We start from the raw sequence: 19583 nt of genomic DNA on the forward strand, positions 1-19583 counted from the left end.
TGAGAACGAATGCCTCCCACCGCCGCCGCCTCACTCGTGTTGACATTCCTCGTCCTGACGCTGGCGATGCAACCTTACAAAGGAAGTTCGCAGCCGCGAAGCAAGTGGTGCCTATCACATTCATGGTGTCCAGAATGACAGCAAATGCGCATCCCGTTGACAAAAATTGCTGGTTTTTCAAAGAAAATGATTCTGACAATCTACAATTAACAACGCTGCGTTATCCGATTACACAGCTTTTCACGCACATACGTCAGACCTTGTTCTCTGCGGAAGCAGAAACAACGAGCCGTCTTAGACCGAGACCAAGTCAGTGTGTGATGGCGTCTGTTGCAGGCAGCTGCTAACGTTGACCGAAGAAGGCAACGCAATATATTAATCAACAATTAGCCCCAGCTATCTACGCACCCAATGACTTGGGTTCACATGGAAGTCTTTTGGCAATTCACACGACCAAAGTTCGTGTCGGGTTGCGCGCGACGCGATGGCTTAAATGCAGCCGTTATAGACGATAACGATGAGAACGAAATGGTTTCAGCCCACAACCGACTCTTTCCAACTGATTCGATTCCGTTGGCGAAATGCCATCGGAGCATCTCACATCCACAACACCAAGGGCGTGAAACAGCAGCCCAAAACAAAGCCCTCCAGGAAGGGTAAGCTTCGCTTTGCAAGCACAATACCCGGTGTTTGCTTTTTACTGAGGGAAGGTATGCAACAGCGCGTCACGGGATCGTCTCGCTGCAGTTGCAGCATATTATGCTGCACACTAGCACGCTGCGAGGTCAATGACAGAGGGGTGAGGGATTTGAAATCGAGCTTTGCGCAGAGGTCCGTCGCTATTGCAAACGGATATCACGGCCTTGGTCCAAAGTCGATGATGCTCCCGATATCTCCTATTTCATCTAAAACCCCAAGATAGCGCTTGAAAACCACAGCCCTCATGATTTCCAGGGACGTTCAACGCAAACATTACCGATGGCAAGAAGCGGGGCAAAAACCGCAGGATGTGTTTATCGGAGCCCTCCGCTGCCAGTGCGCTGAGCTGACCACACTTGGCCGAGTCCCGGGCGTGAATCAATGCCTAGCGACTGATGGGCGGACCCCGCCCTGCACCCTGCCCGCCTGCCCCTCTCGGCCCCGGCCGAGGCTTCATCCACTTCGAGGCCGGTGCCGTATGACCGCCGTCCCATCCTGTTCAAGCTAACGACCCAGCTTCCCCGTGCACTACGCGGCGTGAGCGCGGAACGCCGTCAATGCCTGAGACGGTCAGGCAACAGATGGCAGCACTTGGCGATAGGAGGTAGGTGGCGCCACCGTCGAGGCACGGCCGTCCGGAGAGCGAGGAGCGCCGATTCTCATTCTCGGATGAAGGCGATAAATGGCTAGCCACTGTCGCCCGAGCAACAATACTCGACGGGTGCCAAAAAGACGCTTAGCATGCAACGCAGCCCGTACGCAACACGGCCCGTCGCGAGCCAGCCGGCGCGAGCGACGGTGCGAGGCGGTGGGGACCGCTGACGACCGCTGTGGGTGTGCGTCGTATTGGGGAAGCTGATTTGTGGCCAGGCGCGCATACTGCGGTAACGATAATCATAAGCTCTTCAATAACACGGGGTGAGGGGAACAAGGCACGTCATTTAATGCTGGTAGATGTGTTCGCTAATTTCTACCACTGAATGTGCGCTTTTGCACTCTACCAATACTGTACCACAGGCCACTGTCCCGTCCAGCTTCCTTACCAGACATCATTCAAGGCTGATATGGGATGGAGTCCACCCCTCCCTCCCCCCCTCCGTTTTTTGTCCGTAGCACACTGCGTTCAACACTTATGATTAACTGCTCAAGAATACACAATAATGACAAAGTATGTCATTCAACAGTAGCCGATATATATATATATATATATATATACATATATATATATATATATATATATATATATATATATATAAATTCATAATTCAATTCATACATTCATCCAATTAATTAATTCATCATTCAATGTTCAATGTTCATCATTTAATGTTCGCTTTGGTAGTCCGCATGTCTGTATTTCGGGGAATTAGCCTGCCAAACTTCCCAGTCAGGAATCGTCCTGGGCTGATATGGGATGGGGTTCTCTTCCTTGTGGATACAGATGACGTGGACCTGGTTTGATAATTACAACATAATTCCAACTAGTTTGTGTTACCAGTTTACTAGTTACGAACTAGTTCTCTCCCGGTAACATTAAAAGAGGCCTGGAAGTAGCAAAGTAGTTTGGACCGCAATGCCCGAGCCCGTCGAAATTGAGCCAAACCAAGCAGCCTTCACCGCGACACTGTTGCGACATCAAACGACCAATGGTGCAAGTGTACAGCCGAGCTGCAATGGGATCGGGGGGGGGGGGGGGAGGGTACAGCAGTACAACTGACTGGCTGCAGCGAGTTCAACCACCGATTGGCCGCCATGCGCCTAAATACAAGCCTGCTGCCAATTCACTTTCATATTCGCCATTGACAGCAGCTCAGGCACGTCGGTGAATCCTGACCCCGCACGCCCCGGGGACCCGAGGTCGGAGTTTCTTCATGGAGCGAAGGCTAGGTGGCACTACGTCACTGAAATGTCCCCGCACAGACCCCAGCCGCTGACAATTGGCCGTGTTCGGATGTGTCCCATCACACACAAGCCACGCCCATCCGCGGCTCGTCTGCCCGCACGAACACGGTGGCCGCTGATGAGCAGGACCAGCACGACCACGCCCGGCCCAATCTTCCCGTCGCACATTTATCGTCACAAACTAGTGCGTTCTCGACATCATACGTCTTCACACGACTGCCATCGTGCCAAGCGCAGCAGAGCTGAAGCGATATGGCTTGTTCAGCCCTGAACTGAAATTGCTTTCGTGTTATGCTGGAGCGGTGGCGTTGTTTGCCGTTCGTACGGCGATGGTTGGCTTCATCCTGCACGCGAATGACTCAAAGCCCAGCGGTTCCAAATCACCCGAACCCTTTCCGGACGCGGAGACGCACCACATGCACTTTGCATCCGCGCAGGGATGTGACGAGAAGACCTCCATCGCGACGCAGAGGGCCGCAGTCGCGCCGGCCGCCTCCGCCCAAACGGCCCCTCCAGCCACAGCCACCACCTCCGCGCGGCTCGCTGGAGGGCAGCGCAAACCGATTCACGCGGGCCGCCGGAGCGGCGGCGCCAGTCTGATGCCTTCCGCTTCACGGGGCCGTGGGAGGCGGCAGGCTGTCCAGTGCAGCGCCGCGCGCCGGCACGGCTCTGGCGCCGGTGACGTGCCGTGACGTCACGTCAGACTCATGACGAGACGTCAGAGGCACGACGCAACCTCTCCCACTGAGGTGCGCGTAGTTGCGTACGCTTTAGGACAGACCCATCGGGCTACGTAAAACTTCTGGTGTGTGTACATGGCGTGAGTGTAGCACTTAACGTTGCTCTCTGGCGAGCCGCTTGAGCATGCCGTGGCTACAGTGGCTGCTGGAGCTGAGCTGCCCCAACAAGGCTGCCTCCGCTGGCTGTTTGCGCTGCGGGAATGAGTTCCTGACACACGAGTGTCAACGTCTTCAGTGACCCAATATGTAACTTTAATATCCCTCTTTGGTTTTTGTTTTATTTAGGCCGACAGGGGCGGTGCCACCGTGGGGGATGTGGGGGACGCGTCCTAACTTTCAGAACATGGCCGGAACGCCCCACAACCTCAGAGCCCCACCATTATCGAACACAAGTGCACGCGTAGCGGAGAAGCGAGTAATAGCATAGGAGTCCCACACAGGACATTAAACATATCTGACACAACTACCGCAACGCCGTGCAAATGGCGAACCGGACGCATAGCACGAAATCTGCTCAAAAGGAGCCGCCTCGCGCTGTCAACGCCAGAGCCGGCGCCCGCCACTCCGGCCGCTCGACGCCAGTCCCGCGACTCACTGACAGTTGTTCCACGGAAGTGGAGCACCGATGTCTTGGTGGAGGTCATGGCCACCCCCACTTTCGAGCTGGTCTCCCCCGATGCCGGGTCGGTCCTCGTCATGTGGCACTTGGACCCCAATGATCTATCTGTTCTTTGATATCATGGCAGCTGAAAATGTTGCGAAAGAAAAGAGAGAAGCGCGGTTTATACCTTAATGCGTCTCCAAGATAAGATTACTCCCCCACTCATGTGGCCCGTTGTGTAGCAAAATTCACGGATTGTCTGGTGTTACATAGGTCAACGGTCCGGACTATGAATGACCTAAACGGCAGGCGCTAAGCACGCTACTTTTTCGGGAGCACTTCTCAGCGGAAATAAAAGAGATTTCCCCTCAAAGGTGAAAACGATTATCAGCTTCCTCTATCACTAACCCATCCCGGTCCCACACCACCAAAAATAAGCGCCGCCACCCACGACGCCCACGACTCGCGGCTCATGACGGAAAACCCCCACAAAGCTGGGTTTCTTCGAATCGAATGTCGTGCACGCTGAAGGAAATTGAGGCGATGCGCAGCACTTAAATCGGAGGAGTCGGTCGCTCAACGATGGTTCTCGTTCTCCAGAGCGGAGCAACGCTTCCCTATCTCCCAAGAGGATAGGATACCCCGACCGTAGAACTGCCTACCATTTAACTTGCACCCCGAACTTCCCTACCTCCCGAGAGGACAGGATAACCTGACCGTAGAACCGTCTACCATTTAACTTGCACCCCGAACTTCCCTACCTCCCGAGAGGACAGGATAACCTGACCGTAGAACTGTCTACCATTTAACTTGCACCCCGAAATCGTGCGCTTCCACCATGCTCTCCAGCCCTCTCTTTTACCGGCCCTGGGCCGGCAGCCCCAGGCCAGACCTCCGATAGTTGTGGAGTGCGTTCGGACTGGACGGAATGGACCGCCATCCTGATTATAATTCACAGGACGGAACCCGACTCGCAGACTTGAATACCGAGCGTCATGCAAAAACCCTTGCTTTCCAGGCCAGGCTCTAATCCACGTCTCACCGTGAGCCCACGACCGTCCCTGACTTGGGAAATGTCCCCTGTTTTCAAAGAGCAGAGGCGCGCCGAAAAGCCCAGCAGCTCCACAAGCACGCCGCCTTCATTCCACGTTGGCCCTCTGCTATGCATGGTGCCCAATAATCACTAGCTGATGATCAAGAACAGCAATATCATTTCGTGAGCTTTTAGCCACTTACGTAACGCGAACCGGACACAACTGCGAATAGCGCGGAAAAGCAAAGCTCATTCGGAAGTCGAACGTGGAACAAAAAAGATACAAGACCATGAGCCGTAGTTCCAGTTATCAGGATCAGTCTCATCCGACTGGAAAGTCACGTTTCAGTGACAGATATCCTGAATCCTCCCCTATCTAGACAATATCGATTATCTTAACCGACCAAAGGGCCAGAGATCGGAAAAATCAACAATGCTTACAAAGAACACAGCGTGATCATAACCGATACCACCAACGGAGTCAATAGCATTGAGCTAGAAAGCTGGCCATAAAAATAACGGGGAACAAAATAGCAAACAGGATGGTTGTAGCATAACAAACAGAAAAATGGAGCTTCATTCCAACGAAATTGAGCAGAATCTGCCAAAAAGTTGCGCCAGACATAAAGCCCTTAATGTCTCGCACAAGCAATTGTTTTTGACCAAATGAAAGGTGAAAATGGTTGGCAAACACGTGTGCATACAGGGGTGTTGGAACTATATTTCGAACGCCTAACCCCGGGATTGGAAAATGTGCAATCTTGACCACGAGACATACCAGGATCAGCAAAATCTATGAATATCGGTATGTTGTATTGAGGTAAGACTTTGCACGAGCGGCCGCCAGGCTGAACGGTTGAGGTAAAAAAAAGCACTTGTAATCAATAAAAACTGGAACGACAATAAAACTGTGAAACCCCGAACAACCGCACTCACCCTATGCTTTTTGGGAATAAGTACTGAATAACTTTATTTATACGGTGTTTTTGTGGTAACTGATGCCTCGAGTTCATACTACCACATGCTCAGGTTCATGAAGCGTTCAGATTAGTACGTACCCCGCGTGTTCGTTTTTTTTCCTTCTTCCAATCATGGCTTGGCTATAAGACGCAAATCCGTTTCCTCGCTTAGTTCACTTCAGCGCAATCATGTGACATTACCACCAAGACAAAAGCCGTCTGTTGAGCCATCATGTTTCCTGGAAGAAAGTTCTAACACAACTTCCTCCTTAATTGAAAAAAGAGTTCCCCTCTCCACGCCTGGCGCGACGATGGCTTTGAACTATTATAAGCCATCTCAGAACTCTCCTGCAGGCAAGGCGCATGCTTTCAAACTCGTTTCCAATACCGGAAAAAACCGCACCAAACCTGTCCTCAAAGCAGGGGGACCGCAGCCTCCCAGTCTTGAAGTGTTTCAGATGTACTAAGTCGGCGAGCGACGCGAGCGAACGAACGCCACATACCGGCGAGACCAAATCATAGCTGGCTGGTTTGCTAGCTGCCATGCAATTCGAGAGTTTCATTCGAGCATTTCGTCCAGCAAACATCGGTCTCAATGTATGCAGGGATAGGCCGACCAGGTGGTAGTCGTCAGTGATATACAGGCCATAGGCTGAAGATAAATAACCAAAAGGTAACCTTATACTTGTATGTATAATATGAAAAACATAAAACATAAATTTCTCCAGATTTCTAAAGTTTCCGCCCAATCCAAGCACCGCAACTCACACTAATTCTGATCAGCCATTCCCCGATATAGCACGTACCGGGCTTGGCAACAGAAGAGTGGAGAAACAGCGCGCTTGAAACGATGTCATAAACAAATGACAACTTATCACATCTACCACGGCGGTAACTCCGAGGCCAACGACATAATATTGACTAGTGTCTTAACGACATGAAGTGGGTCCCGGCGCGAGCGCGTGACTAGAACTCTCCTCGCGGGGGAAATTATCAAATTTTATCAGGGTCTCCCGCGAATTTGGACCGAACTCCTGCGAGGCCAAACACCATCTAATGTAAACATCACCCAAGGCGTAGGCCTGAGAAGCTTATAATAGTTCAGGGAGGGTGGTCATGGCCTCAGTGCGCCCCCACCCCCCGTCCCTCCCTCTTGGCTACGTCCCTGAGTCAACATTTGTAAGCCGCTACCACTCGAGGATCACTCGGACACATTGCCGGTGCAACGATCTTACACGCAGTCCGGACATCAAACGGATAACATTGAGTTGTGGTCCACGCTTGCTCCCTTGCGCGAAGGGCCGGCGCCGTTCGCGTCGGTATAGCAGCGCTGCTTCCATTGATACGGCATGGGCCCGCACGCCAATTATGCACAGGGTTTGTTAAGCAATTTCCCCGAGATTTCAGCGCCTGCGTCAGTTAGCAGTCCGCTGCGTGCGAGGATGCTGTATTCCCGTCGTTCGAGCTCCGTGACGGGTTTTCGACAACCTGACATTTGCACCATTCGTTTCCTTCACACGTGTGTAGGAAAAATGCTTCCCTGCAGTCAAAACATGTCCTTTTGCGCGCACTGTGACCGTTATCGGCATTGGACGGGCGTGGCCTGATATCGTGGACCGCTTCAAAGGCTGGACGCATCGCATGCGTAAAATGCACGGCAATCCGTTCAGTTACCTGTGCTGTGGGTCTGGCCAAAGAAGTCCACACAGACAAGCAAATGTACGCTCGGAAAATAGTGACTTAGATACGCCATAAGCCTGACGTTATTCTTTTAAGATAAGGACGTCATGACCCCCACGGCCTCGCAGGAGCACCAGCCTTAAACGAAAGGTCAACAGAACCATAATCGTCACATAATAAAATTTGGACCATGCAACGCTGCGACGATAGCCGGTTGCTGCTAAATTCATGATTCTCAGAAATCTGTACACCTGTAATCTGTGTTCAATTTTCTAGTGACATCCCTTTATAAAGACTACTCAAAAATTTACGGCTACACGCATGAGCACCTCGCTGGAAGATGCGGTGTTGAACATGAGCAAGAACACGCGATGCGCATTGCGGGCTCCCGTGACTTAAAATACTGAATACCCGGATAGGAACCGGTCTCAGTCCAGAGATTTATAGAAAGAAACCCTAACCGTTTTTTATCCGTCCAATATAGCTGTGCCTCCAGTTTCAGGCGGCAGATGCATTTGGGACAGACTCACCTTCACTATTGCACCGCAGCCTTCCTGGTTCACCCTTCGCCATCCAAGATAACCAAAATAAGACAAAGCATTTAACATAAGCACCGCCAACCACTGGAACCGGTACAGGAATGTATTGTTACGCGACTACAATGTGGATTCACATACGGAATTTAACAACACTCTCGTGCGCAATAAACTGCGACACAGAGCGCAGGAAGCTTGTGGCCAACTATTACAAGCAGGTGAATCCTGACGCCTGAAGCGTCGTTTGTTGTGGACGGTTCCGAGTGCAGAAACTTTCCAGAAAACGCGGCGTTAACGCATCGGACGCAGAACACCTGAAGTTTAAAATGCAATACGAATGCATTAAGGAGCGTTTGCGGGTTCAGGGGCGGGTTCGAGTCCCGGGCTCAGGGGCGGGGTCGGGTCCCGGGCTCAGGGGCGGGGTCGAGTCTCGGGTTCAGGGGTGGGTTCGAGTCCCTGAGCGTCATGGCCCCTGAACGCAAATGCGGCCGATGCGGTCATTGACGCTCCACAAAGCCGGCGCCACGATGTGCGTCGCATCCCTTTACAAAATAGTCGTACGAAAGGCAGACATTCTCTCGCACTTCTGCTAAAACCGAGCGACTTTGCCCGGGCCGTCGGCCGGAATAGGGTGAGATGTACGACCCGAAAATTTCCGCATGCATCAGAACAAAGGAATGTCAATTGGAGTAGATCACGTGGAACGTGATTATATCCTTTTCAAAACTCTGTGCCTACTAGGTCACGAATACAAAACAAAATCAGTGACTCAAATCACTCATTCCACGTCATCTGTAGCAGGATCTTCCGAACGAAGCAAATCCGTCATATGAAATTCAAACACTCTCCACGAAAAGTTGCCTGATCTGGCTTGAAGGAGACGTGGCAGTCAACACCAATGGACCATGTGTTGTGGACTCGGCATCTATACCACAACGCTTTTGCGATCACGTAATTACGTCACCTTTTCGTTCCTCAAAATGTCGAACTGATTGGTTTGCTGAAAAAGGCGTCTGTGTACCAGAAACCCGAAGCAGCGAAGCCACGAAACCCCGGTACAATATTTCCTCGCCATCGAATGGGATCAAAGGACCATTTCCTTTCATGCCTTATACGACCTGGACTGGAACGTTAATGGTACTTGAATGTTTGCGTGGGTCTCAGCCGTCCAAGAGCATCGTTCTCACTGTAAAGGACCGAACTTAAACGCGCTTTAGGGGCGTTTTGATAATACGAGAGTTCAGCTCCTTAGTCAGCGAGGGTGGAAGATCTGGCACAGCGTACGTGACGGCCCACTGCCTCACACAGCTCGCATTTGTGTCCAAGAAATATACTTTCCAGATAAGCCAGGCATCGAAAATCGAAATGCGGCCAGAGGCCCCGGCGTTAACGAAGGCCTAAAAGACCCAAGCACATAACTACGTTAAGGAGCCGAATCGACGTAAAAGACCTTCTCCAAGGTGCTGAAAACGATCCCATCAGATGAACAATCTCACGAACCATTAATCATGTTTAGGCGGGCAATGGCATTTCACTCGATGCGTGGTTTGCTAGTTTTCCCGTGAAATACAGTGTCAATGACTTCAATGGCCAAAATGAGAGGAATATAGTTCAAGTAACAGTGCATACCTCTGACAACAGTAAAGCAACACAACAGGTGTCACCTTCAAATCACATGACCAGAACATCATGCAAACCTTCTGTCTTAAGGATGAAAATGTGTTGAGGCACATATAAACTGCAAGGCATGACAATTATATTATCATCTGCCTAGTTGTGTCCACCAGGAGCACAAAGCACCTAGAGCTGTAATGAACAGCAACCTCTGCCATGACCAATCCCTTCCTGGCAAACACAGTGCACAGTTCAAACACATCACTGGTGACTGTGTGTGCTGTTCAACTTGTTCCACACCCACAGGCATACATAGTGTTTATGCCAAGAAGGACAACCATGAGCATGCAGGAGGGTGCCTGGAAGACACACCTGTGCTGCTTCCAGAGGCCTGGGTTTCCCTTGGCAGCCCATGGTGGATAGAAGAAGCATGTCACTGAGGTGTCAGAATGGAAATAGTAGAAGCATGCCACTGAGGTGCCAGAATGAGAGGATTGCATGCATTTGGAGGAGCACACATCAGAGATATGGACCAATAAACAGGAAGCTGGGCTTGTGTTTCTCAGAGTTGGCACATTATCTGGAGAGGTATTATACTGAGTGTCACCTTGTGTAACCTGATTTCAAAAGTACTAAACTGCATTGCTGACAATTTGATATATTTAGGTAAGCAAAATTGATAAACTGAAGTCTATCTCAGAAAATTCACCCCAACAAATCCTTGTTGATAGTACTTGACAAACACATTAATGTTAGCAATGCATTGGTTACATTAATAATGGTCATTCACATAATAAAACACACTTTTGAAGGTATAATGAATTATCTTATAAAAAGGAAGGTGCAACACTGAAACCTCCCTTCACACAAAATTTAATGATCTGTGTACCTTGGAAAGCCCCCCCCCCCCCCCAAGTTCACTGCCATCTGTTTGCACAACAAGAGGAGGCTGTGAACTGCTCCTCTCATTTCAGAATTTCAAACTGGATAACACAAGGCACTGAACTGTGTACCCAATTCAGAATTTTAAATCACTATGAAACAAAGCCTTTACCCCAAACACTGAATTGCATGACCTTTCAATGATGTCTGTTTCACACATAGGGGCATAGCCAGATTTTGCAAGAGGGAGGGGGGGGGGCTACCAGGATCCATAACTAGGGGTTGCCATAACTTGGGATACTATGGGCTTCATTTTTTTCAGGGCTAAGCCTCAGCCCCATTCACAGTACATATACAATGTAAGTGGAACTCAGTTTTCCCCATCACCAGATTGTGGAATTCTAATGGTGTAATGTAGAGATGCTGACCAATGCTGAAATGGCAAGCTCAAACCTGTGAGAACCCTTGGCTGAATTCCTGTTAATCTGCATGGCAACTAATCCTCCCTGCTGTGGGTGAAAATCCATTGACAGTAATGCTTGTTGTATAAAACAAGCCAAATGTCGGAATCACAATGTGACACATTTTTGCATGACTGTGGATTCTTTCCAGTATTAGAAGAGTTTATGCCAATCTCCTAGATATATAGCACACATTTACTTCCAACAATATATTTTAGCTTCAGTTTGGCACCTAGATGTTAAAAATGCAAGCATTTGCAGGCATCAATCATATCAGTTATACACAGGTATTTTATTTTTACACATAATGCAGTGTTCAAAGCAGTTCTCATGCATTAAAGCAAAATATAGACTGCTCCAAAATCACTGTCAGATTTGTGACTCAATGATACAGGCATTTACACAGGAAAAAACATTGGATAAAGTTGTGACTGGTTCAATGCGAACTTGAGATTTAAGCAACCAAATCTTTGCATTTAGTGTAAAAAAATGATGTCTAAGTTAGCACAACCACACCAATAAGTCACACAATAATGTTGGACATAACTTTGCTTGAGCCCACTGCTTGTTTTATGGTTGCTCTACTGACTGCTGCACATGCTACTCTACATCAAATTGTGAAAAACATGAGAGCTGCCTTCACCTGTGGTGTGACGGGTACACTGCACTGATGCCCCAAACCAAATGGCAAATTTGTTTGCCATTTGAGTTTAATAAGCAATAACAGTGTATGGCTACCTACAAACCTTATTGCAAAATAGGCAGACCCAGGCCCAGTTCCACAAAATGTCTTGTTACACTGGATTGTGCTAGTGGTAAATGGATGATGTATTGCAGCATTGCAGAGCTATCCTGTGAAACCACAGGGAAGCACGCATTTAAGCACATGTACTCGGAACACCCCAATGCTTGAATGCTACTATAGTCGGATAACCAGCCCTTAAAGCAGGGCGCAGCGTAACAGAACCATGTAAAAATGTTTGAGATTCAGAAAGGGCAGCAATGCGGGTAATTTTTTACTTGGGTACCTGTATGGCCGACGGAGGGAAGAGCTACGCTAGCTGCAGGGTTTCGAGTATTGTCGTGCGGGGCAAAAGCTGTGAGGCATCAGCTAACATTGTGACGTCACTGAAAATGGTTTTGCATCGATCGGGATCGGGGTTCTTTCGGGCCGACTGAAGGCCATAAGGCTTTTGCTTGTGATATGATGTCACTGGTATTCGGCTGGGTATGTGACGTCACTGGTCGTGAGTGTGTAAGGCTCTTTTGGGTCCACGGAATGCCGTAATGCATCAGCTGGCCATGTGTCGTCACTGGTATTCGATTGAACATCAGGCGCGGCCGGCCTCGTTCCATCTTTACTTTTCGTACCTGTCTGCTGCAGGCATTTGCGTGCCGCATAAAGGTTTGACCGAATTACCCCAATGTGTGACGTCCCTAGTCATCACTTCATACGAGTGCACTTAGGCCTCACGACCACGGTGTGTCGTGGTCCGCGAAGTATCACCGGATAGCGTGACGTCACTGGTATTCGAATAAAAACTGGGCGCAAGAGGCCGTGCTTCATTTTTACCTTTGTACTTGTCTACTGCAAGCATTGGCGTGCTGGATGAAAGCTGCCGAACCACCTGAGTGTGTGACATCACTGGCCATGAGTTCCAACGGTGCTTTTCGGCCAACTGAAGACCACAAGGTGTCAGCTAACGACGTCACTGCTATACGACTGTAAGACGTCAATGGCCGTGGGTTTCCACGGGCCCTATAGGACCGACGAAATGCCGTTAGGCATCAGCTGGCGATATGACGTCACTGGTATTTGGCTGAACATCAGGCAACAGGTCATGCTCCATTTATACCTTTCGTACATGTCTGCTGCAAGTATTGGCGGATTTTTTGTGCGGCCAACTGAAGACTATAAAGCATCAGCCAACGATATGACGTCGCTGGCACTCGACTGTGCGTGTCGCTGGTCATGGGGTTTTACGGCCTCTTTTGGGGCGACGAAAGGTCATACGGCAATGACTGAAGATGTGACGTCACTGGTATTCGAATGAACTTCGGGCGCGACAGACCATGTTCCACCTTTATCTTTGGTACCTGTCCATTGCAAGCATTGCCGTGGAAGGCTCTGCCAAATTACCTGAGTGTGTACGTCACTGACCATTAATTTGCACACTCTTTTGAGCCTACTATAGGCCACAAGGCATCAGCTGACGATATGACGTCACTGGGTTCCGACTAGACATCATGCGCAACAGGCCATGCTCCATCTAAGCCATGTTTCGTCTGTACCTTTCGCACCTATCTACTGCAAGTATTCGCGCGACACAGGGGCTCTGCCGAATTACCTGAGCGTGTGGTGTAACTAGTTATGAGTTAACGCGGGTTTACTCTGGCTGACTGAAGGACATCAAGCATCAGCTGACGATATGACGTCACTGGTAATCGACTAAACTCCAGACGAATCATCTGAGTGGGTGACGTCGCTGGTCATGAGTTCATACGGATTCACTTGGGCCGCCCAAGGCCACAAAGCAACACCTCCCGTGAAGCATCACAGGATGATATGTCGTCACTGTTATTCGACTTAACATCAGGTCCAACATGCCACGTACTTTCTTTACCTTTTGTACTTGTTTATTAAAGGTATTGACGTGCTGAATGAAGGCTCCGTCGAATCTCCTGGGTGTGTGACGTCACTGGTCACGAGTTTTTTACGGGCTCCTTTGAACCCATTTTAGGTTATAATGCATCAGCTGACGACATGACGTTACTGGTGCTCGACTAAACATCAGGCGCAACAGGTCATGCTCCATATTTGCCTTTCGTACCTGGCTGCTGCAAATATTCGCGCGCTATATGAAGGCTCCGCCGAACCACCTGAGTATGTGACGTCACTGATCATCAGTTGGTAGGAGGTCACTTGGCCACCTACGGCTACGGAGTTCCGCAGCAGAGGTGGGAGATGCACCATAGTTAAGCACACTAATTTTATTGTGCGCACCATTAAGTAACAACTTCAAACGCAACGGGCTGTTTCAACGACTAAAATTTTGAACAAACGTAAACACAAAACAAAGGTGATCCCAGCCCACAAACCGACGTATATGCAAAGCTATTCCGCCCGACATCACAGGATGCGCCCCTGAGCAGCTACGGTCCGGAATGCCCTGATGGCTAAATAATAATCAAGGGCGCCGCCTAGCGGCCATAAGTCTGGGCCACAGCCCGAATATGAGTGACGTCATATGGTCAGGTGATGCTTGATGTCCTTCAGTCAGCCCGAGTAAGCCCGCGTAAACTCATGACCAGTTACACCACATGCTCAGGTGATTCGGCAGAGCCTTTATGTAGCGCGCGAATACTTGCAGTATAGAGGTGCGAAAGGCGAAGATGGAACATGACCTGTTGCGCCTGAGATTAAGTCAAATACCAGTGATGTCATATCGTCAACTGATGTCTTGTACCCTATAGATACAAAAAAGCAGCCCGTAAAGAACTCATGACCAGTGACATTACACACTCAGGAGATTTCACAGAGCTTTCCTTAAGCATGTCAATGCTTACAATAGACAGGTACGAAAGGTAAAGACGAACATGGCCTGTCGCGCCTGGTGTTAAGTTGAATACCAGTGACGTCACATCGCCAGATGATGCTTGATGTCCTTCAGTCAGCCCGAGTAAACCCGCGTAAACTCATAACCAGTCACACCACACGCTCAGGTGATTGGGCAGAGCCTTTATGTGGCGCGCGAATACTTGCAGTAGGTAGGTGCGGAAGGTAAAGATGAAACATGACATATTGTATCTGATGCTTAATTGAATACCAGTGACGTCATATCGTTACCTGATGCCTAATGGCCTTAAGTCGGCCCAAAAAGGCGCGGGAAAACTCATGACCAATGGCGTCACACACTTAGCGGATTACCAGTGACGACATATCGTTAGATAATGCCTAATGGCTTTCCCGGCCAACAATAGCCTGTACACTCATGATGACGCACTCAGGTGATTCGGCAGAGCCATCATTAGGCTCGCCAATACTTTAACAGGTGCGAAAGGCAAAGATGGAACATGACATGTTGTGCCTGATGCTAAGTCGAACACCAGTGACATCATATCGTCAACTGAAGCATTATACCATATAGGGGGTTGAAAAGAGTCCGTAAGAACTCTTAACCAATGACGTGATATAACACGCGAATGCTTGCAGTAGACAGGTACGAAAGGTAAAAATGGAACACGGCCTGTTGCGCCTGATGTTGAGTCGAATACCAGTGACGTCATATCATCCCGCGATGCTTTACAGGATATGATGCTTTGTTGCATTGGGCTGCCCAAGTGAACCTGTATAAACTCATGACCAGTGACGTCACGCACTCAGATGGTTCAGCATCACCTTGATATAGCACGCGAATGCTTGCAGTAAACAGGTACGAAAGGCAAAGATAGAGCATGGCCTGTTGCGCATGACACCTAGACGAAAACCGGTGACGTCATATGGTCAGCTGATGTGGTATGGCTTACAGCGGGTTCAAAACAGTCTATACAAATTAATGGTTAGTGACGTTACACACTCAGGTAATTCGGCAGACCCTTCCTTCAGCATTCAAATACTTGCAATGGACAGGTACCAAAGGTAAAGATGGAGCATGGCCATGGCCGCCTGAATTGTATTCGGATACCAGTGACGGCACATCTTCAGTTAATGTAGTATGACCTTTCGTCGGCCCAAAAGAGGCCGTAAAATCTGATCACAAGTGACATCACACGCAGTCGAATGCCAGTGACGTCACATCATTAGGCTATGCTTTACGGCCCTCAGTTGGCCCCCAAAGATCCATAAAAATGCATGACCAGTGACGTCACACACTCACGTGATTTGGTAGCTTTTATTCATCACGCCAGTGCTTGCAGTAGACAGGTACGAAGCTAAAAATGAACCTTGACCTGTTGCGACCAATATTTAGTCGAATATCACTGACGTCACGATACCCAGTGATATTTCACGGAACATGATACACCGCGGCCGTGGGGCCTAAGAGCACTCGTATCAAGTGGTGATTGGTGACGTCACACATTCAGGTGATTCGGTCAAGCTTTTATTCGGCACGCAAATGCTTGCAGCAGACAGGTACGAAAGGTAAAGATGGAATAAGGCCCGTTGCGCCTGATGTTTCATTGAATACCAGCGACGACATATCGTCAGGTGATGCTTTACGGCATTCATTGCACCCAAAAGAGCCCTAAAGCCTCACAACCAGTGACGTCACATATCCAGTCGAATACCAGTGACATCATATCGCTAGCAAAAGCCTTGTAGCCTTCAGTCGGCCCAAAAGAACCCAGATCGATGCAAACCCATTTTCAGTGACGTCACTACGTCGGCTGATACCTAACAGCATTTCTCCATCATGGCAGTACAGGAACCCTGCAGCCAGCGTAGCTCTCTCCCCACCGTTGGCAATACAGGTACCCAAGTAAAAAAAAGCCGCAATGCGCTACTAGTAAGCAGCCTTGAACGGGTATTTAAACGCTGTTCATCATAAAATTTCCTCTTAAAATGCAACGATTCCGCCCTACCCTAAGAGTCACGTGGTAAACAGAAACGGTCTCCCCTCAGCATCGAATGGACTGGTCCACAGTTTTGATGGTCAATGTCGCCCAGAACCCACGCCTTCCCTGCACCTACCAGTCCGTAGTCTTCCTCCATTTGAAGACTGCAATCTCCTTGGGCCTTCCGCAGGCAAGTCCCCACGCCTAAACCATAACTTCGAAGGGTATCGCGCCGAACATCACCAAAACTCCGCACTATTTTTCCGCCCCTCGCTCTTCTATCGCCCGGCTTCTGATGCTATTTTCGATTTCGTTCGCAAGATGGCATTAGCAACGGTAGTAGGTTCAAGGTTCTGAAATAAGTCAACGGCCCAACTGGTTGTCGTTTAAACGATTTGAGTAGGCGTTTCACTTAATGCATCTGTTTTTTATCGAATCCATTGATACAAAAGAGCACAGCGAAAAGAGATCATTCAGTTCAAAAAGTTACCCAGAATTTTTTCGAATATGAGCTTCGAAATCGACGGCACGAGCTAATAATGGAATGCTCAGTTTCGCAGTGATTAAAGTGTGAAAGGATTGAAAGGAAACCGGTACACGAAACAACTCCATGACAGTAGATCATCAAAGCAGTGACTGCATCGTATCAGCCCGGCCACTCTAAGGTACTGTTGGAGCCTCTCCACGGGGATCTATTGCACTGGAGTGCTCCGTTTTGCAGATGTAATCGTTTGGCCTTGAACTTGGGAGTTTTTACTGGGCCAGAAACCCGCATTGGCCGCCAGGGGGCTGCGGGTTGGGTGCTGCAATCCACTGGAATCTTCCAATCCTTACATTGAAGGACAATGAGCACTGACACTTGTGAAATATCTTCACTGTCTGCAGCCCAAACGGCAAGTTAGCGCAGACCGAAGGCCATGTTCTGCTTGCTAAGCGCAGGGTAGGTACATGTCCTCTGGCCTTGGTTTTGTAGCTACGTTCTCGGAGCGCTGCGGCGTGCCCGAGAAAATGCAAGTTAATTAACCGATCAGATTTGTAGTTAAGCATCGATAGCACTCAATAACTTCTCGCACATCTCCGCTAGGTCGGTTATACAAATATACGGTTAAACATTGTGTTTTTCCTCCAGGATGGTCGAGGATGACTTTCCCCGAATGAAATAACGAACTCGGTTCATGTAAGTTCTGTGCATTTTTACCTATACATTGTGAGCAGATAAACATATAGGTTTAGGGAAGTGTTCCGCACAGTGACTATTCTGTTGACTCAAATCAAACCACGGAATGGAACTCTGTGTTGCGGTCGTATCCGTCCACTCCTTGTGAGTGGAAATACTGACTGCTCTTGAGTACTGCTGATATTGTCGGCTCGGTGCATGACGTGTATTGAGTCGTAAAATACCTAGGACGTGGCAGTGCATGTGGCAACATAGACTTTCAGCCTGCGCCTCTCTGCTGGTGCTGTCTGCACGGTTACGTAACAGTGTTTATTTCTTGCGTCTGCTACAGATTGGCAAGTCAAGTAAAAATGAGTAAGCTTGAGCATATAATGTACTTCAAATAAGTGAATGGCCGGTGAATATCAGTGATGGCTCGGGGAGCCGATCTCCAACCGCTCACCGCCTATCCCTTGCATCAAGCTGTGCAAAATTCTGCAAAATGGTGGACGGCCGCTCCGACAAGGCATCGCGAATAACGCCGAGGTCAGTAGTTGGTGCAACATGATGTTTGTCACTGGTGTGGTTTCCCTGAAATGGTGGTGGATGTCCGACGTGTAAATAGTGGGCATGGGTGTAACCACCAGCTAGCAGGCAGGGTGACATGTTCTCCCAGTTCCGCTAAAATGGCATTTCGTTCCGCTCCAATTACGCTAGCGCAACGCGTATTTTTCGCGCTTTCCCATTCACTCAGGACATTTTCAGGTAAGGTTGCCTCAGGCCAGCAGCCAGACCAACCTCACACGGGGTGCGCCAATCAGCAAACACGAGGGCAGACACTTGGAGAGAGTCAGATCCATTTTTGTCGGCCTGGAGCAATGCTATTTCCAGCTCAAACAGCGCCGCTTTGAGCGATTTCTAGTGTCGCGTCCACTCTTGGCTGGCTGGGAAGAAAGAGTAGGTTGCAATTTGGGACAGAAAGGTGCAAACAACGTTGGTGTGTCCACACATTGTAGTGACTAGCAATGCACCCGTTGCGTTGGCATGTATGTGTTTGAAAATAAAAGGGGTGGTAAGATAAGGGTGGAGGGAAGGAATTTAGCAATAGGGGCCGGGCAAAATCTAGTTGAGGATATTACAAGGATACCGGTTGCAGATTTATAAAAATAACGACCATTTACACGACGATGATGATTGATTGTGTGCGATTCATCCGCCGTCTTGGTTGCCATATCCTCATTAATCACTGCTTTGTTGCCTTCGTCTCGTTGCTTTTGATACGCTATCTTTGTTTGCACGGATGCACTCTCATTTCATCTCGGTTTGGGCGCTCGTTAATTTCATCAAAATTCTCCGATTTCCAAACAACGCCATACAGAAGTCGCGTGCCATGTAAATTTGCATGCTCTTTGGGCAGTCATACGACGGAATGGCGCCTAGCGAATCAGATGACAACTTGCACAGTCGTCATAAAAGCAAAATGTTGGTAAAAGGCAACTATGCATCATAAATATACCAGTTCGGCAATCAAAAAATTATCTCTGGAAGGTACCAATCTCTCGCTACCTGCTGACGTCAGCCATAATTGCGATGTCAGTTTTTGCTGTTCGTAGAAAGAGCCAGTCGAAAGTTGTCTACCAACCGACGGGCACACACGTCGAATGATTGTAAACTCGTTGCTTTACGAATGTTACATGGTATATGCTAGTTGCGGACATGTCTACGAAACGTCATGTCGAGATGAAGAACAGACCAAATCATGGC

General features: G+C 49.0%; 1 protein-coding gene across 1 annotated transcript in view; it reads right to left on the reverse strand.

Annotated features, from left to right (window-relative positions):
* Positions 1–16944, reverse strand: part of LOC119094520 (steroid hormone receptor ERR2-like) — a 65097-nt gene extending 48153 nt beyond the window's left edge. The window contains 1 exon segment of the mRNA XM_037217577.1: positions 16800–16944. Coding sequence (XP_037073472.1) covers positions 16800–16820 — 21 coding nt within the window. The 5' untranslated portion in view covers positions 16821–16944.
* Between the last annotated feature and the right edge of the window lie 2639 nt (positions 16945–19583).

Source organism: Pollicipes pollicipes, unplaced genomic scaffold (assembly GCF_011947565.3).
Source record: "Pollicipes pollicipes isolate AB1234 unplaced genomic scaffold, Ppol_2.1 Scaffold_4002;HRSCAF=4701_pilon_pilon_pilon, whole genome shotgun sequence".
Lineage (NCBI taxonomy): Eukaryota > Metazoa > Arthropoda > Thecostraca > Pollicipedomorpha > Pollicipedidae > Pollicipes > Pollicipes pollicipes.